The following is a 27,828-nucleotide window of genomic DNA, read 5'->3' as shown; positions in this document are numbered from 1 at the left end:
CAGAATCAGTGGTGTCAGAGATATATAACTTTCTGCAGGCAAGCTCCCAGTGATGTTTTCTCCGTGCTAAACTTCTTAGCCTCATTATTTGTAGTAGTAGATACAGACATTGTGATATGTGGCAGTAAGCATCTCACCAGTAACAACATCCTACATGTTGCTGTTTGCTCAAGAAGGGGGAATATTATTTGTTCTGCACTAGTGAAGATTGCCAGCTCCTGGTTCCTTACTGAAGCCAGGAGATCCAAGTAAATCACAAGTGTTATTACCACCATCTAACAATTTAGTGTCTTAGTGAAATTTCTTCTGGCCAGTGCTGTGTTTCCTAGGGATTTGTCTAATTTCATTATTCACAGGCAGACTGCAGTGTCTGTTGTATTTCAGACACTGTATAATGTGGAGGGCTGACCTCTGTCACTCTGGCCTGTTGCAGGTGCAGCTGCACCAACAACCTGGTCCAGCAGCCTACGAGAGGGATAACATTCAATAACATGCTAAAGTATGGACCAATCAGAGGGCACTCTGCGGTGCTGTCCAGAGAGGGTTGTGCCATCTTGAGTACTCAGTGATTTTCTCAAGGGGAAGAAAAAGCAGAAGAATAGCATGTCAACAGATGATGATGAAGACAGGCTCTCTTTGGTGGTACTGACAGGGAGGGTCTCGTATCCCAGACACTCACTTCAGAACCCTGCCCAATGAGCAACGTACTCAGGGAAGTAGTAATATTAATGTTGGCTTGACACCAGTGGCTTTGGGATTGTCTGGTGCTTCAATGTCTACAGACATAAGAATTAGAAGCAGGAGGAGGTTATTTCTCTCTTTTGAGTCTTCTGTGCCACTTTTCTAGATCATGGAGTATCTCATCTAGATCTGGAGTATTGTGTGCAGTTTTGGTCCCCTAATCTGAGGAAAGACATTCTTGCCATAGAGGGAGTACAAAGAAGATTCACCAGATTGATTCCTGGGATGGCAAGACTTTCATATGAAGAAAGACTGGATCGACTGGGCTTATACTCACAGGAATTTAGAAGATTGAGGGGCGATCTTATTGAAACGTACAAAATTCTAAAAGGATTGGACAGGCTAGATGCAGGAAGATTGTTCCCGATGTTGGGGAAGTCCAGAACGAGGGGTCACAGTTTAAGGATAAAGGGGAAGCCTTTTAGGACCGAGATGAGGAGAAACTTCTTCACACAGAGAGTGGTGAATCTGTGGAATTCTCTGCCACAGGAAACAGTTGAGGCTGGTTCATTGGCTATATTTAAGAGGGAGTTAGATATGGCCCTTGTGGCTAAAGAGATCAGGGGGTATGGAGAGAAAGCAGGTACAGGGTTCTGAGTTGGATGATCAGCCATGATCATACTGAATGGCGGTGCAGGCTCAAAGGGCCGAATGGCCTACTCCTGCACCTATTTTCTATGTTTCTATGTTTCATAGCTAATTTTTTATCTCAGCACCATTTTCCTGCACTATCCCAAAATTCCTCGACTCACAATGTAAAAGCGTATTGGTTTTTGAATGGTTTTTGACTGAGTGTCCAGGATAGAGTGGTCTGTCTTTCTTAGTGAGGAATTTTCTCAGGAGAGTCATGGATGTTTACTTGGATTTTCAGGCCTTTGACAACATGCCACACGCAAGGCTGCTTAACAAGATAAAAGCTCATGGTATTAAAGGAAAGATACTAGCTTGGATAGTGATTGGCTGATTGGCAGGAGGCAAGGATTGAGAATAAAGGGAGCCTATTCTGATTGGTTGCCGGTAATAAGTGGTGTTCTACAGGAGTCAGTATTGGCACTGCTTCATTTCACATTGTAAGTCAACGATTTGGATGACAATATTGCTGACTTTGTGGCTACATTTGCAGACTATACAAAGATAGGTGGAGTGGCAAGTAGCAGGGAGTCTGCAGAAGAACTTGAACAGGCTGGGAGAATGGACGAGGAAGTGCCAGATGGATTGTAGTGTTGGGAAGTGTATGATCATGCACTTTGGGAGAAGGAATAAAGGCATAGACTATTTTCTCAACAGAGAGAAAATTCAAAAATCAGTATTGCAAAGGGACTTGAGAATCCTTGTGCAGGATTCCCTTAAGGTTAATTTGCAGGTTGAATCAGTGGTATGGAAGGCAAATGTGATGTGATGTTGAGGCTTTTTAAGGCGCTGGTGAGGCCTCACTTGGAATATTGCATGCAGTTTTGGGCGTCTTATTTAAGTAAAGATGTGCTGGCATTGGAGAGGGTGCAGAGGAGGTTTACAAGAATGAAAGGGTTAATGTATGAGGAGTGTTTTGTGGCTCTCAGACCTGTTATCACTGGAGTTTAGGAGAATGAGGGGGAATTTCATTGAAACCTATTGAATATTGAAAGGCCTAGATAGAGCAGATGTGGAGAGGATGTTTCCTGAAGTGAGCGGGTCTAGGACCAGAGGGCACAGCCTCAGAGTAAAGGAACATCCATTTAGAATAGAGATCAGAAGGAATTTCTTTAGACAGATGGTGGTGAATTTGTAGTGTTCATTACCACAAATGTCTGTGGAGGCCAAGTCATTGAGTATGTGCATAGTGAAGGTTGATAGGATCTTGGTTAGTCAGGGCATCAAAAGTTATGGGGAAATGGGGTTGAGAGGGATAATAAATCATCCATGATGGAATGGTTGAGCAGACACGATGGGCTGAGTGACATAATTGATCTTCTATTTGGGAGCATCTATGTCTGATGCAGCAGATACTACCATCGCAAGATTATAACATAAGAGTGGCTCAACTCCATAGTGGAAGCTTTCTGGAAGAACATTATGCACATAAGCAATCATATTCCTTGTGGAATTCAGGCAATTTACAGTATAATTTTCTGATCTTGGCACAGAAGATGAATCCCAAGGCTTTATACAGTATATTACTTTGATAATAATTTGCTGCACTTTACTATTCTTCTACATGAAGCTCTATGTTGTTCTCCATTGACATTGCTCAAATTACAAATGGGGCATGAATGCTGCTTTCAACCAAAGAAGAATAAAACAAAATAGCAAGGTGATTTTCCGTAGTACATTTGGATTATGCAGTGAAGTTGATGGAGCCCATTTGCAGTGTTACAGCTGTCATCGTTTATCCCATGTTTGCACTGATTATTTCTGTTTGAGACCTGTATTGTCACAGTAAATGGTCAGTATCAGCAGGAACTTTCAAGCAGCATAATCTGTCGCCTCTGTACCTAGGATTTCACAGGACAGACTCCAAGCTGCTATGGTGAAGTGTCTTCCTTCCAGAGAGAAATGTGCACGTCTTTGCTGATGCAGGCACTGTATCAGTTGAAGTTACCTCTGTAGGTGTGAAAGAGAATTGATTGACAATTATATCGAGTTAGTCATCATCAAAGTTCAAAGTTCATTTATTATTGAAGTATGTATATCATATTCAACCTTGAGATTTAGCTTCTTGCAGACAGCCACAAAACAAAGAAACACAATAGAATTCATGAAAAAACCCACTCAACAAAGACCATCAAACACCCAATGTGCAAAAAACACAAATCATGCAAACGATCAAAAGGTAAACAAATAACACGCAGAAGATGAGCTGCAGTGTCCCCGAAAGTGAGCCCACAGCCGCAGAGTCAGATCAGCCTGCAGCTGGGACGGGAGCCCAGTGGCTTCAGGCCACCGCCGCAGAGTCAGATCGGCCTGCAGCTGGGACGGGAGCCCAGTGGCTTCAGGCCACCGCCGCAGAGCCAGATCGGCCTGCAGCTGGGACGGGAGCCCAGTGGCTTCAGGCCACAGCCACAGAGCCAGATCGGCCTGCAGCTGGGACTGGAGCCCAGGGGCTTCAGGCCACCGCCGCAGAGTCAGATCGGCCTGCAGCTGGGACGGGAGCCCAGGGGCTTCAGGCCACCGCCGCAGAGTCAGATCGGCCTGCAGCTGGGACGGGAGCCCAGTGGCTTCAGGCCACCGCCGCAGAGTCAGATCGGCCTGCAGCTGGGACGGGAGCCCAGTGGCTTCAGGCCACAGCCGCAGAGCCAGATCGGCCTGCAGCTGGGACGGGAGCCCAGTGGCTTCAGGCCACAGCCGCAGAGCCAGATCGGCCTGCAGCTGGGACGGGAGCCCAGTGGCTTCAGGCCACAGCCGCAGAGCCAGATCGGCCTGCAGCTGGGACGGGAGCCCAGTGGCTTCAGGCCACCGCCGCAGAGCCAGATCGGCCTGCAGCTGGGACGGGAGCCCAGTGGCTTCAGGCCACCGCCGCAGAGCCAGATCGGCCTGCAGCTGGGACGGGAGCCCAGTGGCTTCAGGCCACAGCCGCAGAGCCAGATCGGCCTGCAGCTGGGACGGGAGCCCAGGGGCTTCAGGCCACAGCCGCAGAGTCAGATCGGCCTGCAGCTGGGACGGGAGCCCAGGGGCTTCAGGCCACAGCCGCAGAGTCAGATCGGCCTGCAGCTGGGACGGGAGCCCAGTGGCTTCAGGCCACAGCCGCAGAGCCAGATCGGCCTGCAGCTGGGACGGGAGCCCAGTGGCTTCAGGCCACAGCCGCAGAGCCAGATCGGCCTGCAGCTGGGACGGGAGCCCAGTGGCTTCAGGCCACAGCCGCAGAGTCAGATCGGCCTGCAGCTGGGACGGGAGCCCAGTGGCTTCAGGCCACAGCCGCAGAGTCAGATCAGCCTGCAGCTGGGACGGGAGCCCAGTGGCTTCAGGCCACCGCCGCAGCGTCAGATCAGCCTGCAGCTGGGACGGGAGCCCAGTGGCTTCAGGCCACAGCCGCAGAGCCAGATCAGCCTGCAGCTGGGACGGGAGCCCAGGGGCTTCAGGCCACCGCCGCAGAGTCAGATCAGCCTGCAGCTGGGACGGGAGCCCAGTGGCTTCAGGCCACCGCCGCAGCGTCAGATCAGCCTGCAGCTGGGACGGGAGCCCAGGGGCTTCAGGCCACAGCCGCAGAGTCAGATCAGCCTGCAGCTGGGACGGGAGCCCAGGGGCTTCAGGCCACAGCCGCAGAGTCAGATCAGCCTGCAGCTGGGACGGGAGCCCAGTGGCTTCAGGCCACAGCCGCAGAGTCAGATCAGCCTGCAGCTGGGACGGGAGCCCAGTGGCTTCAGGCCACAGCCGCAGAGCCAGATCAGCCTGCAGCCGGGACGGGAGCCCAGGGGCTTCAGGCCACAGCCGCAGAGCCAGATCAGCCTGCAGCCGGGACGGGAGCCCAGGGGCTTCAGGCCACAGCCGCAGAGTCAGATCAGCCTGCAGCCGGGACGGGAGCCCAGGGGCTTCAGGCCACAGCCGCAGAGTCAGATCAGCCTGCAGCCGGGACGGGAGCCCAGGGGCTTCAGGCCACAGCCGCAGAGTCAGATCAGCGCTGAGGTGAGTAAAGCCTCAAGGAGCAGTAAGCTCATCACTGGTTCATCCTTCACCCTTGGCCTCGACGCTTTGATCTTTTGCATCTAACTCAGCGCTTAATTCAGCTAAACTTTGGTTCATTTTCCGCTCTCAGATGTGGGTCCCACCACTTCAGTCTGGCCCAAAGTTTTAGTCCGTGCACAAGTCCACTCCAGCAATGGCCATCGCAGCCGTTCTTGCATTCTTGAGAGTCCAGTTTGCCAAATCCATCAGGATAATGCAAAAACACCAGATTATTCAACCGGTTCAAAAGCATGACTCACAAAGGGAAATTACAGGCTTCCAGGTTGCAGAGATCGTAATCCAGAAAAGGTATATTTAATAGAATAGTTAGTAGTTTTGTTAGCTGCCCACAAAATGTCGCCCTGTCTTGCCAGCGCCATCTTGGATCAAAATAAAAATTAGTGAGCACACTGACTTGAGACAGTAAAAATAAAACAAACCTCATAGATAAGGAGGGAGAATTGTTCTCCCCTTTACTGGCCACCTTTGTGATGACTTCTGCAAAGGAAGGATTAGAATCAGATTTATTATTGATGATTTAATTACATGAAATGTGTTGTTTTGTGGCAGCACTACAGTGCAAGTACATAAATAGCTATAAATTACAAATATAAATAAATAGTGGAAAATGAAGGGATAATGAGGGTTCCTGAAACATTCGCAAATCTGATGGCAGAGGGGAAGAAGCTGTTTCTGAATAGTTGAGTTTTGATCTTGTACCATCTCCCTGATGGTAACAATGAGAAGAGGGAAGGTCTGGATGTTGGGGGTTCTTAATGATGGATTCTGCCTCCTTGAGGCACCATCTCTTGAAGATGTCCTTGATGATGAGGAGGGTTGTGCCAGTGATGGAGATGGCTGATTCTATAACCCTCTGTAGCTTCTTGCATTGGGGTTTCCGTACTACACTGTAATGCCACCAGTCAGAATACACTCCACCATACATCTATAGAAATTTGCAAGAGTCTCTGGTGACATACCAAATCTCCTCAGACTCCTAATACAGTCGACCCATTTCCATGCTTTCTTTGTAATTGTATCAATGTTTTCAGCTCAGGATAGATCCTCCAAGATGTTGATGCCCAGGAACTCGAAACTGCTCACCCTTTCCACTGTTGACCCCTCAGTGAAGACTGATGTATAATCTCCAGATATCCCCTACCTGATGTCCATAATCAAACCTTTGGTCTTACTGATGTTGAGTGTGAGGTCCTCTCCAGCAATACCCCTTTGGGAGTGGCGACCTCTCAGAGTACAGCAGCAGCCAGGCCAGTGGCACTCTGACACTCAGCAGGGTCTCGCAGAGTGGTAGTGATAGGAGACTCAGTTGTTAGGGGGATGGACAGTAGATTCTGTGTCTGCAAAAGAGAAGCTAGGATGGTGTGTTGTCTCTCATGTGCGAGGGTCCAGGATGTCTTAGAGTGGCTACAGAAATTCTCAAGAAGGAGGGTGAGCAGCCAGAGGTCATGGTGCACATTGGCACCAATGACATGGGTAGAAAAGAGGAAGAGGTCTTGTTCAGTGAGTATAGGGAGTTAGTGAAAAGGCAAAAGAATAAGACCTCCAAGGTACTAGTCTCTTGATTACTCCTGGTACCACATGCTAGTCAGGACACGAATAGGATGACGGTACAGATGAATGAGTTGCTGAAGAAGTGCTGCAAGGGGCAGGGTTTCAGATTTCGGATCATTGGGTTCTCTTCTGGGGATGGTATGACCTGTACAAAAAGGACAGGTTATACCTGAGACTGAGGGATTGAATATCCTTGTGAGCAAGTTTGCTAGAGCTGTTTGGGAGGGTTTAAACTCAGTTGGCAGGAGGATGGGAACCAGAATGATAGGGTTGAGGATAGGGCAGTGGGTAGACAAGTCGAGTGGCCTAATTCTGTCCTGTGTCTTATTGTTGCCACTCCACTCAACCAGTTGATTTATGGTATCTCACTCCTATACTTCTCTTCCTCGCCAAGTGAGATTCTGCCAACAATAGTGGTGTCATTGGTGAATAGTTAGATGGGGTTTGAGCTGTGCTTAGCCACATTTCTATGAGTCAAAGTTAAATAAAAGTTATTGTCATATGTTACCATATATTACCTTGAGATTCATTTTCTTGCAACCGTTTACAGGAAAATAAAGAAATACAATAGAATGTATGAAAAAATATTTATATAAATAAGGATTAACAAACAATCAATGTGCAAAAGAAGACAAATAGTGCAAATAAAAGACAAATAATACTGAGAACATGAGTGGTGGAGTCCTTGAAAGTGAGTCTATAGGTTATGGAATCAGTTCTGAGTTGTGGTGAGTGAAACTAGTTGTAGGGTAATAATTGTTCTTGAACCTGATGTTGTGGGACCTAAGGCTCGATGTAGTAGCAAAAGAGCATGGCCTGGAAGATGCTTTCCTCAACTACTGGAGTTCTTGAGGTGTGGAAAGACCCACACATTTAGGGAAGAAAGTTCCAGGTTTTTTACCACAGCAATGGTGAAGGAACGGCGATATATTTCCAAAATCAGGATGGTGTATGACTTGGAGGGCAATTTCCAGGTGGTGGTGTTCCTATGCTTTTACTGCCCTTGTTCTTCCAGCTGGTTGACATCATGAGTTTGAAAAGGGCTGTCTAAATGTTCTTGTGAGTAGATGCTACAAACTGCTGTTACTGTGCGTCAGTGGTGGAGTCAGTAATGGTAGCAGATGGGATGCCTCTTAAGACAGACAGACAGACATACTTTATTGATCCCGAGGGAAATTGGGTTTCATTACAGCCGCACCAAGAATAGTGAAGAAATATAGCAATATAAAACCATAAATAATTAAATAATAATAAGTTAATCATGCCAAGTGGAAGTAAGTCCAGGACCAGCCTATTGGCTCAGGGTGTCTGACAGTCCGAGGGAGGAGTTATAAAGTTTGATGGCCACAGGTAGGAATAACTTCCTATGCCGCTCAGTGTTACATCTCGGTGGAATGAGTCTCTGGCTGAATGTATTCCTGTGCCTAACCAGTACATTATGGAGTGGATGGGAGTCATTGTCCAAGATGGAGTTAAGTGGGCTGCTATGTCCTGCCTATGGTGTTGAGCTTCATGAGTTGTCTTTGAAACTATACCATATCCCGTTATCCTTCAGTCATAAATAGGATAGCCAGTGGTGAAAAGTGCAGTCAAAAGACATGGCAATGGGCAGGAAGAGTGCAGTGCAGTGAGGGACAATATATCAAAAAGAGAAGAGTAGTTGTTTGCCTACCTTCACTCATGATGAAATCAGGTTTCTCAAAAAAGGTGTTAATTCCATGGCACCTGAGCAAGTACCACATCAGCTTAGAGTGGCATTGGAAGTAGTATAGGCCCACTTTGATCTTGTGAGTCAGGCAGCATTTCTGTCCCACTTTATTTTGCAAGAAATGACAAGGGATGGCTCCCTCATCAGATGGTAATCTGTGTTTGTCTGTCTGTGTGATGCCTGTGGGTTAGATTTGATTTGAGGCTTGCAGCACCATCTCAGACCAAGGGTAAGGCTGGGGGGTATTTCCCTGTGCTGAGCCCAAGACTGTGGTTGTCTTGCCCCTGATCTTTCTGGCTACCTTCTTCCTACGCCGCTTAGTTTCAACATGAGCTTGCGAGGAATAGAAAAGGAGGGGTGGCAAGCCTGGTGTAAAGTCTCCGAACCTTGGCATCAGGACATTGAGGTTACTGTCCCTTCCTAAGCTATGTAAGCTACAGAATTACTAACAGGGCAGCATGGTGCCACAGCAGGTGTGGCTGCTGTGTTACAGCATCAGAGAACCTGGTTCAATCCTGGCCTCCGCACTGTCTGTGAGTTGAGTTTGCATGTTGTCCCTGTGTCAGTTGCCTCGCAAAACCAGAGGTGTGCTGATTGTTTATCAGCTACTAATACATCGCCCCTGATGTAAGTGGATCAAAGATGGCCATGTGAGAGAAATAAGCATGAGAGAAATGAGAAAGAATATGAGACTGATAGAGTTGCTGGGTGCTGGCATGAACCTGATGGGCCAAATGCTCCCTGTGTTGACATTAAGTCAGTACGACTTATTGCAATGATGCGCATTGGTGGTCAGTTCCTCGTTAAAGTCAGTACGACTTACTGCAATGATGTGCATTAAAGTCAGTACGACTTATTGCAATGATGCGCATTGGTGGTCAGTTCCTCGTTAAAGTCGGTACAACTTACTGCAATGATGCGCATTAAAGTCAGTACGACTTATTGCAATGATGCGCATTGGTGGTCAGTCCCTAGTTAAAGCTTGAACCAGGATGATAATTAGCACAGGATCATTGTCACAGGAAAATGACGTTTGATAATAATGTCTATGTGATGAGGAGCGGACAGAAAACCATATTCCAGTGAACCAGGATGAGTAGCGTTCCCTGCACAGTTCTCTTCAGTATATATAACACATGCAGGATATAGGTAACTTCAGCCTCTTGCACAGGACCCATCTACAGTTCCTCACTAATAAATCAGGTATCATTTTGCTCAATCTCCTGAAAAGGGAGCAATTGGCTCCATTGCTGGCATGCAGTGAAATCTACTCAGACAGTCTACTTAATTTCCTCCACACATATGCAGTCAGGCATACGTGAAGAACACACACACACACACACACACACACACACACACACACACACACACACACACACACACACACACACACACACACACACACACACACACACACACACACACACACACACACACACACACACACACACACACACACACACACACACACACTTACTTCCATCAGGAAGGGGAATGGAGTCCAAGAATGCCTTTCAAAACATTGTAAAGAGAGACATTTGGCTTTTAAATAACCCTGCAGTGGATACCCTTAAATAGTTGACAATGGTGACATTAATGAGGCAATATTGAATAGACTAATTGGCAGTTTATAATTTTGCAAGAGGTAATATCAGATGTATTTTCCACTGGTGCTGGACCTGGAGTATTGAGGACTTGGCCATGTTGTCTGATAACTTTCAGCTTCTGCACAGTGTAGTACTTGCTCAGCAGTTTCCAAAACCAGTGAAACATTTGCCTGATGTTGGAGGGATTCAAGAAACTGCTTGAAGAGCTACTATTAGCCCTTGGGATATTTTTGACCCTGACAGAAATTTCTGGCCTACTTCCAGCAAAGATAATAGGCACGAGTAAAATTTCTTACATTGAAGGCTTACATGCATCAATATCAGCACAAGTCATTTGTGAACTTTGGATGCCCGATTCAAAACATTTGAATGTGGTTTACATCTCAAGTTCTTATACCCATATATACACACATGAACACCTTTAGGCAACTGTTCTCCAGAGACTTTGCTGTAGCAACCCTTTGCCCAGTGTCTTCCTCTTACCTGCATCTTCTGGTAGATTATGTAACTGATGTGGATCAAGAACATATTGACTGACATCTGAACAAACAGTTATGTCTCTGGAGAACCCTGCAAGGCTAGTGCACTTCTACTCCATAAGCCCTCCTGCTCCTCTTCTGGAAAACCTTGATGCACTCCACCCATCTCATAGCCTTCACTTCTATACTCTGATGTATCCTCATCTGGTCACTGCCTTTTCCAAGGCACCTGGAAACTAGTTCTGCCATGCTTGGGTAGTGTCACTTTAAGTAGACATTATGTCTGTTGGACCAGCTTCTGCCTCATTGAAGTGATTCACTGTTCATCACCATGATGCCACATGTCCTTCTGTCAATTTGATAAACCACAAGCAATACTGTACAAGGTCCATCAATATGTTAAGTATACAGTATAACAATGCCTTTCTCCATTTTTGTCCTGTTATAATGCTTGTATGACACTCAGCCATCACTTTTTGGGATCAGTCCAAGATGGATGCAAAGTTGGATTGCTCAAAGCGTCAAGCTGATTTAATGAGATCGAGGATAGCTTCAGGCTGTGTGACCTAAGCATGTCGCTGTGCCAGGATCCAGGTCCTAGAGAGAGGCACTACCTGGTGCTTGGGCTGGCGCAGATAGACTATAAAGTCCAAGTGTCAGGACCGGAGGTGTGGGTCAGGCTGATTTTGCTCAATCTCCCAAGATGTTCATTCCTCTCTCTGCCGGCTGATTTTTCTGCAAGTTTCATGGCATTTTTTACCTTGCTAATACGATGAACTGAGATCGAGGCTTGGGGCTGCTCCGGGGAGCAGATCGAAGGACTCAGTCTGGTTCAGAATGCTGTCGTTTGCTGTTATTGTTTCCATGATGTGGTTTTCTCCCCCTCTTTCTCTTCCCTCTTATGGTCTTTTTTTAACAAAACTGGGTTCATCGGGTTTATTGCTTTCTGGCTGCCTGTAAGTAAACAAATCTCGAGATGTATATACATTCTTTGATAATAAATGTACTTTGAATCTTTGTTTCATTGGAACTGTCCCAAGTGAATAATCCAGGTCTCCTAACAGAAATATATTCCAACATTCTGGCAAGCTACTGTAACAAAATTATTTTAACTGTTTTGGGATCATGTTGATTGTACACTTGATTCACCTTGACAACAGTGACTATTCCTCAGAAATAATGCACTGTCTTATGAATTGTTGAGGGATTGCAAAGATTGGATAAGGTATTGCAAAATACATCTTGTCTTCTATCTAAAGTTTCCATCTTCACCTTGCAAAATTTAAATCTGAACAAAACCTTAAAGATCCTGAATTTATATTTCACTACAGGTCTTGGATCACTTTACAATCATCGCCATGCTTTCATGTGCAGGTATTCTGATTCATTGGAGCTGTGTAATTGACAAGGTCATTATCTATTGCCTTTAGAAAGGTGGTGGTGAGTTTTCTCCCTGATCCGCTACAGGTGCAGATTGAAAATACTTATTCCTGAGTTATGTCTGTTCAAGATACTGAACATGAAGGAAAGATGACTTGTAGGGAATCATGCAATTTGCAGTGAGTGTCAGCCACCCTTGTCTTTCGAGGTGATAGAGGCTGAAAGTTTGGAAGTAGCTTTTGATAAAGCCTACAGTGCACGTTGAAGAGGGTATCCACTACAGCTACAACAACGTGCTGCTAGGAAGATGGTGAATGCTTAAGGTGGAAGATGGATATATAGGTTGGACCTGTTCCTTCAGTTGTTGGAGCTGCACTCATCCACCAAGAGCAGAAAATTCTATCACAAGCTTGATTTTTATCTTGCAGATAATAGGAAAAGCTCTGGGGAAAATGGAATGTGAGTCACTTGCCCCAGCATAGCACAAGCCTCTGACCTGCGATTGATCCAGTTAAACTGTTTGATTTGTAGATGCATGGTGGTGGTAGTGAATCCAACATTTGTGATTTCAGTGAATATCTGGAGATGGTCAGAGTCATTGGTGTGCTGCAGGTATTATTTGCTTTATATAAGCCCAAATATTAATGCTGTCAAAGTCCTTGTTAATGACAGAGAGCCAAATGAGCAGGTGGAATTATACAGTTTTGATTTATTTTCCGTTTTTGTGGTCAGGTTAAACTTGGGTATTTTTAATTTTGTCAGGAAGGCAACAGATAGTTGTAACTTACTGGAGATGTGGCTTGTCCTGAGCTCAAGTCTTCAGCATAACAACGTGACATTGCCAGGGCCATTGTCAACATCTAGTACACTCTAGTCTATTTCACTATTGCATGAAGTGAATCAAGTTAAAAACATTTGGACAGTTACACGGATAAGAAAGTTTAAAGGGATGGGAATAAAACATGGACAAATGGGATTAATTTAGATGAACATCTTGATTGGCCTGGACAAGTTGTGACATAGGTCCTGTTTCAGTGCTAAAAAACTCTATGATTCTTGTTGGTTGAAGGCCCACTCAAGACACCCTTGATAGATCGATGCTTTGATTTGAACAATGCTTTGGTTTGATCAATGCTTTGGTTTGATCAATGTTTTGATTTGAACAAACCTTTGGTTTGATCAATGCTTTGATTTGAAGAAACCTTTGGTTTAATCCCCTGTACGTGGGATTGATGAGCTTCACTATTTCTGCAATCTTCAGTGGTAAGCTTCTTGCTGCTTCTGCTGTATGCTTTTATTAAATTCTTCAATTGGCTTGAAAACGTCTCTGTTAAGGATAGGCCGTGCTTGAAAATGGTAGATTGTTGTGCAATGAATTCTGCAGATGATGGCTCACTGCCTTCGCAGATACCCGGACTCTAACTGTCAGATCCATTCTGAATCTCTCCCATTTAGAATGGAGGTGGTGCAATTATGAAGGGCTATTAGTGAGGAGGGGGTCAGATAGGTTATTTTTCTTTTGTGGCTTCTCTCATAACCCACTACAGAGTTAAAATCGCCTTCAATACCTGCCTACCTCTGACAGTGACAGTGATATCACCGAAAACTAGGCAATTCACATTTGTGCTCTTGGTATTCCTAATGTTTCCTCCTTGTCACAGCAGAGAAATATAGGAATAGATTCACTGACATTCTCAAGACTCCTTGAAAACGCCCAACATTGACTTCTGAGAATCTCTTGTCTCAACTGCTCAAAATGGAGAAGGAGCATTTAGATTAGCACAGAGGACTTCAGCCCTTGTGGAGGAGCACTCCGGAGCCCAGTGTAAATGACAGGAGGAGTGTACTACTTCACAAACTACTCACCACCTGCCCTGACAATACTTCTGCTTCACCTATGGCGGAACCTGCAATTCCTCCCTGGAGTTCATCAGTCAGTTCAACACCTTCAAACCAGAATGAAAGTGTCGGCCTCAATTCTAAAGAACTGCATAAGGAGAAAAAAAGGAGGTTCTTTCTAATGAAAGAGTAAGGGTGCATCATCTCAAGGAGGCACCTAACAGATGTCTTAAGCAGGAAGCTTGATCTGAGTAAATTCTGAGGACTTCTGTAATCACTCCCATCTTGACTATAAGCCACATTGCAGTCGCCTCTGGGGGAAGGCATTGAAGGGGTCTGAGACAAAGTATGAATCTGTGAATATTATTATGACCGACTCTTGCCAGATGTTGCAGGATGAACTGGATTTTGTTACCTAACAACACACACAAAATGCTGGAGGAACTCAGCAGGCCAGACAGCATCTATGGAAAAGAGTACAGTCAACAATTCCAGCTGAGACCCGATCTCGATCTCGACCCGAAATGTCAACTGTACTCTTTTCCATAGATGCTGCCTGACCTGCTGAGTTCCTCCAGCGTTGTGTGTGTGTTGCTCAGTTTTCCAGCATCTGCAGATTTTCTGTTGTTTGTTCTTTACCAGCTGGTTTTCTGCCCTTTTATTCCATTTTGAACAGTAGACAAACCAGGCAATGAAGGGGCAATCACATTTCTGTGGGTCTGGAGACTTCTAAAAAGTGATTAGTGAGTAAGGTGTGTTTTTACCTGGAGCTTTGTGGTCACCTTTCCTGATGTGCTCTTTAATAAATATCGGATCATTTATAAACTGCCTTTAAATCCATTAGCTCCTGGGATGCGATTTGAATTCATACCTCAGGAATTATTGTCCTGGTGTCTCCAAAGCTGATCTGCCAAGTTTGCTACCACCATGGCAGCCAATGCTGTACTGTGAGCTGAATTTTTATTGCTTGAGGCAGGAGTTTTCTGTCAACTCTGTGCAAACCTACCATTATTCTTCCAATAGGGTCTTGGAATCTTATACAATCATTACCTAAAATATCTGCATTCTCTCTCTGGAAAATCCAACATCTTTAAAGTGTCAATGGATGTACTAGATCTGGTAGCCTCAAACAATAAGCAGAAGCTCTAAGGAACACTTACAATAGGGTTTAATAGGTACATTTAATGTCAGAGAAATATATACAATATACATCCTGAAATTCTTTTTCTTTGCAAACATCCACGAAAACGGGAGTGTCCCAAAGAATGAATGACAGTTAAATGTTAGAACCCCAAAGTCCCCCCAGCTCCCCCCACTCACATACAAGCAGAAATAAGGCAACAACCCCCCCCTCCCCCACCAGCAAAAAAAGCATCAGTGCCCCCCACCAAGTACTCAAGTGTGCAGCAAAGCTTCAGTAGAGACACAGACTTGCAGTACCTCACAGATTACTCGTTCACCCAGTATTCAACATACCACAGATTCTCTCTCCCTAATAAGAGAAAAAGAGGTATCCCTGTTTCACAGTGAGAGGGGAGACATAACAAAACAACTCGCTGACTTATGGTGTTAAAAGTCTGTTGTGTCGCTTTTTCCAAACTCTGTGTCTCTGGGCACATGGCCAACCGCAAGCCCGCTGCTTCCGACCTTCCTTGTTCTCCCGCGACGTACCAGTCGCCTGCAGCAGCACCAGCCTTGAATCCGCCCGCCTCCAGACCCACGAAAATCTGGTACCCTGAAGGCACGCTAGTCTTCTAGGCCACGTCCTTGGCATGTCGAAAAGTGGCCGGTCGTGAGGCCCTGAGAACGGGTCCCATTCCCACAAAGAACCAAAGTCAGAGTGTAACTCCAGGTCAGGGTCTTCAAAAGAACCTAGAAAGGGTTCAACATCTCAAAAAGCACCTAATCTCAGACCCACCTTAAAGTAACTGCACTTTAGTTATATCAAGCAGTAGTAAATCAAGGCAACTGCATTTGCTGTGTTGTCTAGAAGACGTTTTGCCACTCATCAGAAAGGCTTCTTCAGTTCTGATCCATGGAGGGTCATTTTCCGGCTTATAAACTCTGTGAGTTGGTTAAGGGTATAGCAATCACATGAGGGTTTTTAAAGAGTCGTGGAGATGAGAGGCAACACAGCAAATCCAGCTGCCTTGATTTACTACTGCTTGATATACAATAACGTGGATGACTGAGAACCTTCATAGACATGCACATTAGTTCATTTCTAGACAACAAATCCCAGTTTTGGAAGTACAGCACTGTTTGCCAGATGCACTTCACTAATTTACTTTCTTGTGAAATGCACATTTAACTCCCTCTTAAATGAATGTGGTTAGGAATACAAGTGGCCTACTCAACATGTAGATCCAGGGTTTGCTCATTTCTCAACTCTACCCAGCTTTCAAAGTTCAAAGTAAATTTATTATCAATCTATGTATATGTCACCAAGATTCATTTTTTGCAGGTATTCACAGTACAACAAAAAAATGCAATAGAACCAATGAAAAAGTACACACCAATATGCAAAAGAAGACAAACTCTGCAAATTCTATAAATAAATAAATACTGAGAACCTGAGTTGTAGAGTCTTTGAAAGTGAGTCCATAGGTTGTAGAATCAGCTCAGCATTGACCTGAGTGAAGTTATATCCTCTGGTTCATGAACTATTCCTGAATCTGGTGGTGTGGGACCTAAGGCTCTTGTACCTCCATCCTGATGGCAGCAGCGAGAAAAGAATATAGCCTAGGTGGTGGAGGTCCTTGATGGACGCTGCTTTCTTGTGGCAGTGCTCTTTGTAGATGTGTTCAATGGTGTGGAGGGCTTTTACTGTGATGGACTGGGCTGTATCCACTATTTTAGTAAGATTTCCACTCTTGGGCATTGGTGTTTCCTTACCAGGCCATGACAGTTAGGATACTCTCCACTGTGCGTTTATCGAAGTTTGTCAAAGTTTCAGATTCCATGCCGAATACTCACAAACTTCCAAGAAAATAGAGGTGCTGCTGTGCCTTTTTTGTAATGGCACTTACGTGCTGGTCCCAGGACAGATCCTCTGAAGTGATAATGCCAATGAATTTAAAGCTACTGACTCCTCTCCACCTCCGATCCCCTAATGAGAACTGGCTCTTGGACCCCAGTTTCTTTCTCCTGTAATTAATAATCAACTCTTTGGTTTTGCTAATATTTTACTCCCTATACCATATACAGTGTATTCTTACTCTGGAAAATGAACCACAGATTTTTAGGAAATAAGTTTCTAATTTTCATGGAGGCTTGTAATGGGGAAGGATCTAGAAATGATGGGCATGGGAATTTTCTAATTGGACATAAGCTACAGGAGTGGAGAGCTTTAGTGTTCCATAAATATAATTCTGTCAGAATTAATAGACAGTTACAGAACAAAGTAATTAAGTACACTAAACTAAATTACTTTTAATGTGGCAAAATGTTCCAAAAACTCCACAAGAAGCATAATCAGGCAACATTTGGCACTGATCCCATCAAGCAGATATTGGGACAGATGTAAGAAGCTTAAACTTTGCTAGACTGCATATAGGGTTGGATAATATTGGTCTTGGGAGAGTGTGGTATTAATTCACTCTAATGACGCTGGAGCTAAAGTGGTTAAGTTATGGGAACATAGACTGGATGTCTTCCCTTAGCAGAGGAGATTAAGGATTAATCTTTATCTGAGTTCTTCAAAGGATTTGATAGGGTAGACAGAAATTATTTCTTTTGGGGGACAGTTAAGCTTATTTAAACCAAAGCCAGGAGGTTAAAATTGGATTTCTTTGCACAATGTGAGGTTGTTTAAAGGGTAATATACATAAAAAGATGGTAAAATAAATATAGGAAGCTCCGTGCTTTATGTTTTTGTTTCAACTCCATGGTTTTTGCATAATCACTACTCCTGTAGTGATTATGCAAAAAAGAGTCTATTTTAGATAGATACTTGGATAAGAATGGTTTTGAAAGAAATGGGACAAATGCGGAGAAATAGGATTAGCCCTTGATGTGAATCTTGGTCTGCATGGATGTATTGGGCTGAAGGACTCTGTTTCCATGCTCTTTTACTCTATGACTCATGGGGTACAGTGATAAATAGACACTGGAAATCTGTCTGAGGTAAGTAAATTTGGCATGTAAATATCATGTTCCCTTTAGGGTTCTCTTGTGCTGCTACCCTTGTATCCTTCACCCTTTTTTCAGTCATCTGCTCCCTGTTCTATAGCCTAAAACTTCCCTCCTATCCTAGGAGTAACATATTTCCAAAAGTAGGTAAAAAATAGAAATGAAGAAATAGCAAAATTCACAGAGGTAAATTCTGTGGCCCACACATATCCTCTCGGTATCTGCGAGATATAAGCAGGTCGTCCAACTGGTCGACCCCCCAGCGGTCCATGAAATTCAGGCTGATTCCCTCACAACAGCAAAAAGAGGCAGAACTCGGAGAGTTTCTGAAACCACAGCCGCTTGTCTTCCTTAATGAGCTCAATGACCAAGGGCTGGGCTGCACAGTTCTTGGTGAGAAGCCCCAGTCACTGTCCCACGTAGAACAGGTCACTTCTGGTCAACTGGTAGAAACGAATTGGGTTATTGTTGCATATGGTGAGAGCTGGGAAGTGAGCTCCTTTTTCCAGTCCATGTGAAATCGGGTGTGGGACGGGAAAGGAAGCAGATAGGGCAACCAGTTGGAGGACCATGATATTAGGAACCCCAACAAAGTGCAAAAGGCCAAAAACCAAAAGATCCTTCGGAGGCATTGATCATAATGTGATTAAGTTCATACTGCAATTTGAGAGGGAGAAGCATAACTCACATGTATCAGTATCACAGTGGAATAAAGGGAATTACAGAGGCATGAGAGAGGAGCTTGCCCAGGTGGATCGGGAGGAGGACACTGGCAGGGATGATGGCAGAGCAGAGATGGCTGAAGTTTCAGGGAATAGTTCACAAGGCACAGATAGATATGTCCCACAGAGGAAGAAGTTCTCAGATGGCAGGGGTAGGCAATTGTGGCTGACAAAGGACATTAGGGACTGCATAAAAGCCAAGGAAAGGGCATACAAGGTAGCAAAAGTGAGTGGGAAGTTGGATGATTGGGAAGTTTTTAAAATCCAACAAAAGGCAACTAAAAATGCTATAAAAAGGGAAAAGATGAAATATGAGAGCAGACTAGCCAATAATATTAAAGCAGGATACCATATGTTTTTTCAGTTATATGAAGAGTAAAAGGGAGGTGGGAGTTGATATTGGCCCATTGGAAAGTGATGCTGGTGAAGTAGTAATGAGGGACCAAAAATGGCAGATGAACTTAATGTGTACTTTTCAACAGTCTTCACTGTGGAAGACACTAGCAATTTGCCAGAGGTCTGTGAGTGTCAGGGAGCAGGAGTGAGTGCCATTGCTATCACAAAGGAAAAAGTGTTAGGCAAACTCAAAAGTCTTAAGATAGGTAAGTCTCTTGGACCAGATGGACTACATCCTAGAGAATTGAGAGAGGTTGCTAAAGAGATAACAAATGTGTTGGCCATGATCTTTCAAGAATCACTTGATTCTGACATGGTCATGGAGGACTGAAAGATTGCAAATGTCACTTTCCTCTTTAAGAAGGGAGGAAGGCAAAAGAAAGGAAATTATAGGCCAGTTAGCCTAACCTCAGTGGTTGGGAAAGTGTTGAAGTCTATTATTAAGGATGAGGTTTTGAGGTACTTAGAGACTAATGATAAAGTAAGCCAAAGTCAGCATGGTTTCTGTAAAGGGAAATCTTGCCTGACAAATCTGCTATATTTCTTCCAGGGATTAACAAGCAGGCTGGACAAAGGAAAGGCCGTAGATGCCATTTACTTGGATTGACAGAAGGCATTTGATAATGTGCCACACACAAGGCTGCTTAACAAGCTAAGTCCTATAGCAACACACACAAAATGCTGGAGGAACTCAGCAGGTCAGGCAGCATCTATGGAAAAAAGTACAGTTATAGTTGACATTACGGGCCGAAACCCTTCAGCAGAACTGTGATGTTACAGGAAAGATACGGACATGGATAGAGGAATGCCTGGCAGGCAGGAGGCACTGAGTAGGAGTCAAAGGGGGTTTTTCTGGTTTGCTCCCTGTGACTAGTGGTGTTCCTCAGGGGTCAGTATTGGGACTATTGCTTTTCACATCATTTGTTAATGATTTAGATAATGAAATCAATGGCTTAGTGGCAAAGCCATGGCTTTGCAGATGATACGAAGATAGGTGGAGGGGTAGGTAGTGCTGAGGAAGCAATGCGATTGCAGCAGGACTTAGACAAATTGGAAGAATGGGCAAAAAAAGTGGCAGATGGAATACAGTGTTGGGAAATGTATGATAATGCATTTTGGTAAAAGGAACAATAGTGCGGACTATTATCTAAATGGGGAGAAGGCTCAAATATCAGAAGTGCAGAGGGACTTAGGAGTCCTCGTGCAAGACTCCCAGAAGGTTCATTTACAGGTTGAGTCTGTGGTAAAGAAGGCAAATGCGGTGTTGGCATTTATTTCAAGGGGAATAGAATAACTGCACTTGGAGTATTATCAACAGTTTTGGGCCCCATATCTCAGAGGGTATGTGTTTGTCATTGGAGAGGGTCCAGAGAAGGCTCACAAGGATGATTCCAGAATGAAGGGGTTGATAATATATGGGGCTTTTGGTAGCTTTGGGCTTGTACTCACTGGAATTTATAAGGAATGCGGGGGATATCATTGAAACCTACCAAATGTTGAAAGGACTAGATAGGGTCGATGTGGATAGGATGTTTCCTGTGGTGGAGGTATGCAGAACTAGAGGTTTCAGCCTCAGAATAAAGGGGCGACTCTTTAGAACAGAGGTAAGGAGGAATATTTTTAGCCAGAGAGCAGTAAATCTGTGGAATGCTCTGCCACAGTCTGCGGTGGAGGCCAAATCCGTGCTATATTTACGGTGGAAGTTGACTGTTTCCTGATTGGTCAAGGCATCAAAGGATATGGTAAGAAGACAGGTGTATGGGGTTGAGTGGGATCCAGGATCAGCCATGATGGAATGGCGGAGCAGACTTGATGGGCTGAATGGCCTATTTCTGCTCCTGTGTCTCATGGTCCTATCCCCATCTCTGTCTCCCATCCCTTCTTTTGCATTCCTCATCAATCACTAGTGCAGTCTTCACCCTCACCACCCCCTCCAATTTTAAGCCAACCCACTCCATCCAGTCAACCCCCCCCATCTCAGTGCCAAGCACAAACCTGCCCTTCTCCCCAAACTAACTATACCTTGATTCTCTCATTTGCTCGGCTGACCCTTCCCAACCTCTCAGCACCCTTCTATTCCCCCAGCTGACTGGAGAACCCTCACCAACCCTCTCCAACTCCACCCAAATTCTGAGGCCAATCACCTGCCTCACTTTCTGTGAGAGGCTGTAGTGGCAAAGGATATTAGCTTTTACATTATAGAATATTGTAGCACTATCCTCTTGAACGAAGTGCTCATTGGCTGTCCTTCACTGCTGAATTCAAGTGCCTCTGCAGATGCCGCCAATCCACAAAGAATAGTGGAAACTGGAAATCCGCTCCCCAAGTTATTGCTGCAGACAGAGGCCCTTTGCCTTTCATTAGGTTTCAAAGGATATTGAGTAAAAGCAAGTAAATGGAGTGCAGCTGTAGTTCAACTGAATGAGTGGTGGTGGTAGGTTTTGTGTGATCAGTTCTCTGTTGGTACATGGACCCTTAGCTGTATGATTGTGCATGCATTCACACATACATACCAGTGTGTGTGAGTGCTTCTCTGTATATGTACATGCATATTTTTCTGAGTATAATATTTATATTTATATGTGTGTGTTTCTCCATATTTGCAACTGTTTCCATGTGTTTATAGGTGAAGATATACATACGCATGTGGTTTTGTGTCTATATGTGTGCTGATTGCATTTTGGATCCGCAGTTCAGCATCTTGTTCCTACATTTTAAATGACCACAAGTGTAATACCAAGGTTTGGAAATGAGGCATGAGAGTAATCAGTTCCTTTCAGGATGTTGAATATGGATTGGGGGTCACCAGAGGTGTGGACTGCCAGATAGATCCAGCTGAAATAGTTCTGTTGAACAGAAACACAAAATTGTGAACTGAACTTGACATTCATATTATCCAAAAATCCACAAGAAATGGGAGTGGGCTAGCAATTCAAAATTTTGCAAAGAGCCAAATGTTATTTGAAACTCCCACCCCCATGAAGTAACATTTAGCGTCTTTATTGGATTTGTTTGAGTGCTTCAACATCACATCATGCATTTTGAAGATTAATAGCAGCTTTCCATTTAAAATTTTGACTACATATATGTACCTTTTATAAATTAAGTCTGTAAGATACTTCTTTTTGGTCCTTATACCCTCATTTTTGGTGACTTGCTATTCAAAAATCCCCAAGTATTTTTCCCCTTATTTCCCACAATTTACAGTGAGAATTTCTCAAACTGTTTCGCAAAGTGGATGACTCAGGTTTTCTCCATTAACTGATCTTCTACCAAGCTGAATCTTCCTGCTTGAATCTACACAAGTTACTGCACTTTAAATCTTAGAATCATCTGAAAATTTGCTTCCACAAATCTTCATTCCTTCATTAAGGCTGCAGAAACAGAAATCCCTAAAGAACATTATATGTCATGTTCTACCTACTCTCTGTCTCCAGTTTGCTAACTATTTACCAACTTATATTGCAAGGTTATATCTATTTTTCCCAGTAATATCTAATGTAATACCTGATAAGATATCTGATTGTGATAAGACCATTAGAGATAGGAGCAGAATTCATTTGGCCCATCGCGCCTGCTCTGCCATTTCATCATGGGTAATCCCTTTTTCCTCTCAGCCCCGGTCTCTTGCCTTCCCTCCATATCCCTTCATGTCCTAACTAATCAAGAATTTATCAATCTCTGCCTTAAATATACCCAATGACTTGGTCTCCACAGCTGCCTGTGGTAATGAATTTCACAGATTCACCCCTCTCTGGGTAAAGAAATTCCTCCTCATCTCCATTCTAAATGGATGTCCCTCTATTCTGAGTCTGTGTCCTATGATCCTAGACTCCCCCACTATTGGAAACATCCTCTCCACATCCACTCTATTGAGGCCATTCAACATTTAATAGGTTTCAATGAGATTCTCCCTCATTCTTCTGAATTCCAGTAAGTACAGGCCCAGAGCCATCAAACTCCCCTCATTTGACAAGCCTTTCAATCCCAGAATCATTTTCATGAACTTCCTTTGTACCCTTTTCAATATTAACACATCCTTTCTTAGATAAGGGGCCCAAAACTGTTCACAATACTCCAAGTGAGGCCTCACCAGTGCCTTATAAAGCCTCAGTATTACATCCTTGCTTTTTATATTCTGGTCCTGTAGAAGCTTATGTCATAATATAACCATTCATCAACTGTTTCAGAAAACATTTAACATGCAACCTCAGTACAGCCTAAGCAATGACACATCTTCCCTCAGTTAGACTATAAACAACAAGGTGGGTTCAGACCTTCCTACCCTTTGGGTCTTTTCTCAGTTTAAATTATAGGAGTGCATCTTCTTCTTCGTCTGGATTTCCTGCACATAAAACATTTTGAAAATGTAACATCTGATTGGGTCACAAAAGACTGCTTATTTCTCAAATGGTATTTTGCAAATTAATGACAGTGTTTCCTCCTGAATGCAGTTGTATGCCTATTATAATTAGAGTTTGCACGTTGTACTTTGTTCCTATCTATATACTAGTCTATGATCATAATGAAGACTTAAATACACAAAATATTTTTCTCCCATGCACAACTGTCAGTCTTCCACTATGAGAAAAATCAAAATTGTCTTACTGAAATTTGATTTTGATATTCCAGGTTATCTTCTGTAACTAAGACAGTAACTTCTTGCTCCTGTCTACACAACCTTCATGTCCTTATCACCTGTTTCCTCATTCCTTGCTGGTTTTGTCCATCATAGTACAGAATATCAGAATTGTCTGACTCAACTCCAAAGTAATATTCAAAGTTTTCTCTACTCAGAGTATTAGTAATTGAGATGCTGGCCTCTTTTTATAATTTCTTCTTGCCTCTAAATGCCATATCATGAATGATTCACAAGTTACACTGTCCTGCATCTTTATGGACACTTACGTCTAAGTCTGCATTACCTATCAGCAAAATTCAAAACATCAAACCTTGCTGACACGCAATCCATGGCTCTCTTAGCATCTCCTCTTGTCCTTACTATAAATAAAAAGGACTTAAGATATCAGTGTAATTTATAAACAGTGATCCTTTAGATGGGAAAAAAAAGCTTATATCTCAGGTCAAACCATTAGACCGTATTGTTAGGAGCAGACTAAGGCCATTCAGCCCATCAAGTTTACTCCACCATTTCATCATTGCTGCTCCATTTTCCTTCTCAACCCCATTCTGCTGCCGCCTCCCTATGACCTTTAATGCCTTGACATATCAAGAACCTATCAACTGCTACCTTAAATACACCCAGTGACCTGGCCTCCACAGCCACCTGTAGCAATGAATTCCACAGATTTACCACCCTGTGGCTAAAAAAATTCCTCCTCATCTCTGTTCTAAATGGATGACTCTCTATTTTGAGGCTGTGCCCTCTGGTCCTAGGCTCCCCCACTTCAGGAAGTGTCTTCTCCACACCCACTCTATTTAGGCCTTTCAATATTCGATAGGTTTCAAAGAGATTCCCCCGTAATTTTTCTAAATTCCAGTGAGTACAGATCCAGAGCCATCAAATGTTCCTCATCCAATAACCCTTTCATTCCTGGAATCATTCTTGTGAACCTCCTCTGGACCCTCTGCAATGTCAGCACATCTTTTCTTAGGTAAGGGGCTGAAAACTGCTCACAGTACTCCAGGTGAGGCCTCACCAGTGCCTTATAAAGTTTCAGCATTACATTCTTGCTTTTATATTCTGGTCCTCTTGAAATGAATGCTAACATTGCATTTGCCTTCTTCACCACTGACTCAACCTGCAAGTTAACCTTTAGGGAATCCTGCACCAAGATTCTTAAGTCCCTTTGCACCTTGGAGTTTTGAATTTTCTGCCCTTTTATAAAGCTGTTCATGCTTTTTCTTCTTCTGTCAAAGTGTAGAGCCATGTACTTCCTGACACTGTATTCCATCTGCCACTTCTTTGCCCATTCTCCTAATCTCTCTAAGACCTTAATCAGCCTCTCTGCTTCCACAACACTACCTGACCCTCCACCTATCTTCATATCATCCGCAAACTTGGCCACAAAGCCATCAATACAGATTATTGACATATAAAGTAAAAAAGAAGTGGTCCCAACACCAAGCCTTGCGGAACACCACTTGCCCCGACCAAACACACATACACCAGCTCCCTTTTACTCAGTGATGTTTCAGATCATCCCTCAAAATACAATACATTCTAAAGTTTCATTGTAAGAGTAGATTGTGACAAACAGCTCCTATACAAAGGGTCACAAAGTGCAAGTTAGGCTTCTGAGCTTCAACCACAATCCACAATCAGATTTGCTCTTCACGGCTATCTGTATATATATGCCTTATTCGACTTGTCCAGTTAGGCGGGCTTTCTATTTTGATGAGGAACTACTGGATTCAGCTTCAAATTACAGCTTTGCTGACATGACCTTGTCAAGTATGTGTCTTCAGAAGCCCAAGGATGCCTTGTGCTTAAGGGGTAAATGCAATAACAACTGTTTGCATGGAAGAGGGGCCTAGTGATGGGGTAGATAAATGTATCTGTTATTGTCCTCACCCTCTTTGCCAGCATTGCTTGCTCCTCTGCTCTTTTCCCACTCTTGCTTAACCTTTGCTAATGAAGCATGGAGGAATTAAGGAGCTTTTGCTCTTGACTTTGGTAGTTCAGAAATGGGGCACAGATGAAGTTGCTTCTTGGCTGGAGCTGCTCAGCTTGGGAGAATACAAAGAACGCTTCATCCGTCATGACATCCGAGGTTCTGAGCTATTGCATCTGGAAAGGCGTGATCTGAAGGTACTTCCTTTAACGACTGTTGTGCTATATTTCCCCTTGCATTTGTGCCCTTCCCTCCATCCCCACCACCCTTCCCTTGCCCTCCCTCACCCCTGCAACTCTTCCTTTTCTGTTCTCTGCTCTGCTTTGGCTTGGCTTGCTGTATTCAGTCATCTGATGTAACTAATTGAGTTCAGCAAAACAGATGGTCAGTGATGTTGGTACTTGCATGTAAAACAGCTGAACAAGGCATTTTATGCATCATACCTGAAAGTACTTTGTAGTCCACATTATATGTGTAAGAAATTCACCAAATGTCCTATAGTGACATTCCATTGAATGGGGCATAGAAGAAGAAAATGTGTTTATTCTGCTCTGTGTTGTCTGTACTTTTCCTACCTCTCACTCTCCTTTTGTTTTGTAGTCTCTCATCCTTTGACTGTGTCCACAATACCTGCTGTATCTGCCTGAATGGTCAGGAGTCGCTGGTACATTTACAGGAGAAAGCCATCATAATAGAACATCTTGGGCTATTTTCCCATATTGAAATTAAATAATGCTTCTCTATCTAAGATCCACTATGCAGATTTTTAGCCGAAGATTTAATGTCTGCCATATAAGCCAAAAAAATCAATTGATCTTTTTAAATTAATGTACGTAAAATTCAATTAAATTTACAGCTAGAATTCTGTGTCCCAACCTTGCAAAATGATTCTGCAAACAAATCTTCTAACCCCTCCATCCCATTCCACTAATGTACTTCCATAATTTTCTCCCTTCCTTGCCTCCAGCTTCTTTAATAGATCTAAACTTGTATAGCAAATTCCAACCACCGGTCACTGAATTTCTCACTAGATTTATTAGCGATGATTTTCTACATATAATTTCTGTTTCAACACTCACTAAAGTTGGAAAGATTTCTACAAACTATCAAATCCCTTTGTAAATGTTAAAGACCTCGAAGGTTAAAAAATGCCTCTGCTGCTTCTCTTGATATTAACTCTAGCATCAACTTGTTCTTAACACAGCCCTTGTGAATTTTCACATAATCAGGGTTCTTTAGGAACCTAATTCATTAACTGACAGAAAACTATTGATGATATTATGCCAGTTGGAGGTCATATAACTTTTGACTCGTACATCCAATGAGCTGATGTATCACCCAAAAAGCCAATGAAGTAGGCTGGATGTATGACAATAAAATTTATTCTCTATCGATCAATTTATTTTGAAAACATTATACACTCACTGGCACTTCATTAGCTACACCTGTCCAACTGCTCATTAATGCAACTATCTAATTAGCCAATCAAGTGGCAGTAACTCAATACTTAAAAACATGCAGACATGGTCAACAGATTCAGTTTAGCCAAAGATTTAATGTCTTTTAATGTTCAGGCCAAACATCAGAATGGGGAAGAAATGTGATCTAAGTGACATTGACTATGGATTGATTATTGGTGCCATAGGAACTGCTGATCTCCTGGGATTTTCAGGTACAACAGTCTCTAGAGTTTACAGAGAATGGTGCAAGAAACAAAATAACATCCAGTGAACAGCATAGGTGAAAGGTCAAAAGAAAATTGCCAGCTGGACTGGTTCAAGTTGACAGGAATGTGATTATAACTCAAATAACCCCGTGTTACAACAGTGGTGTGCACAAGAGCATCTCTAAATGTACAACACATTGAACTACTACCGCAGTAGAAGACCACAAACTTGCACTCTGCGGTCACTTCATTAGGAAAAGGAGGTAGTTAATAAAGTAGCCACTGAGTGTGTAGTCAAAGAGCAGAAAAACTGCAAAAAAACTCTCCCAATAAAAAGAAATTTTTTTCCAGAGGAACAGTTGTATATTTAAAGT

At 43.5% G+C, this 27,828-nt stretch overlaps 1 protein-coding gene across 7 annotated transcripts in view; it reads left to right on the top strand.

Annotated features, from left to right (window-relative positions):
- dgkh (diacylglycerol kinase, eta) overlaps nucleotides 1-27,828 on the top strand; it is a 522,439-nt gene that overhangs the window by 471,552 nt on the left and 23,059 nt on the right. For 6 of the 7 annotated variants that reach the window (XM_073046012.1, XM_073046011.1, XM_073046013.1 and 3 more), the window contains one exon: nucleotides 25,855-25,985. The exons of the other annotated variant lie outside the window; for it this stretch is intronic. In XM_073046012.1, coding sequence (XP_072902113.1) covers nucleotides 25,855-25,985 — 131 coding nt within the window. The remainder of the gene's footprint in view (nucleotides 1-25,854; nucleotides 25,986-27,828) is intronic. 7 annotated transcript variants of the gene reach the window in all.

This window comes from Hemitrygon akajei, chromosome 5, assembly GCF_048418815.1.
Source record: "Hemitrygon akajei chromosome 5, sHemAka1.3, whole genome shotgun sequence".
Taxonomy (NCBI): Eukaryota; Metazoa; Chordata; class Chondrichthyes; order Myliobatiformes; family Dasyatidae; genus Hemitrygon; species Hemitrygon akajei.
Note: the sequence above shows the minus strand (reverse complement) of the source record. Positions and strands in the feature narration are given on the sequence as shown.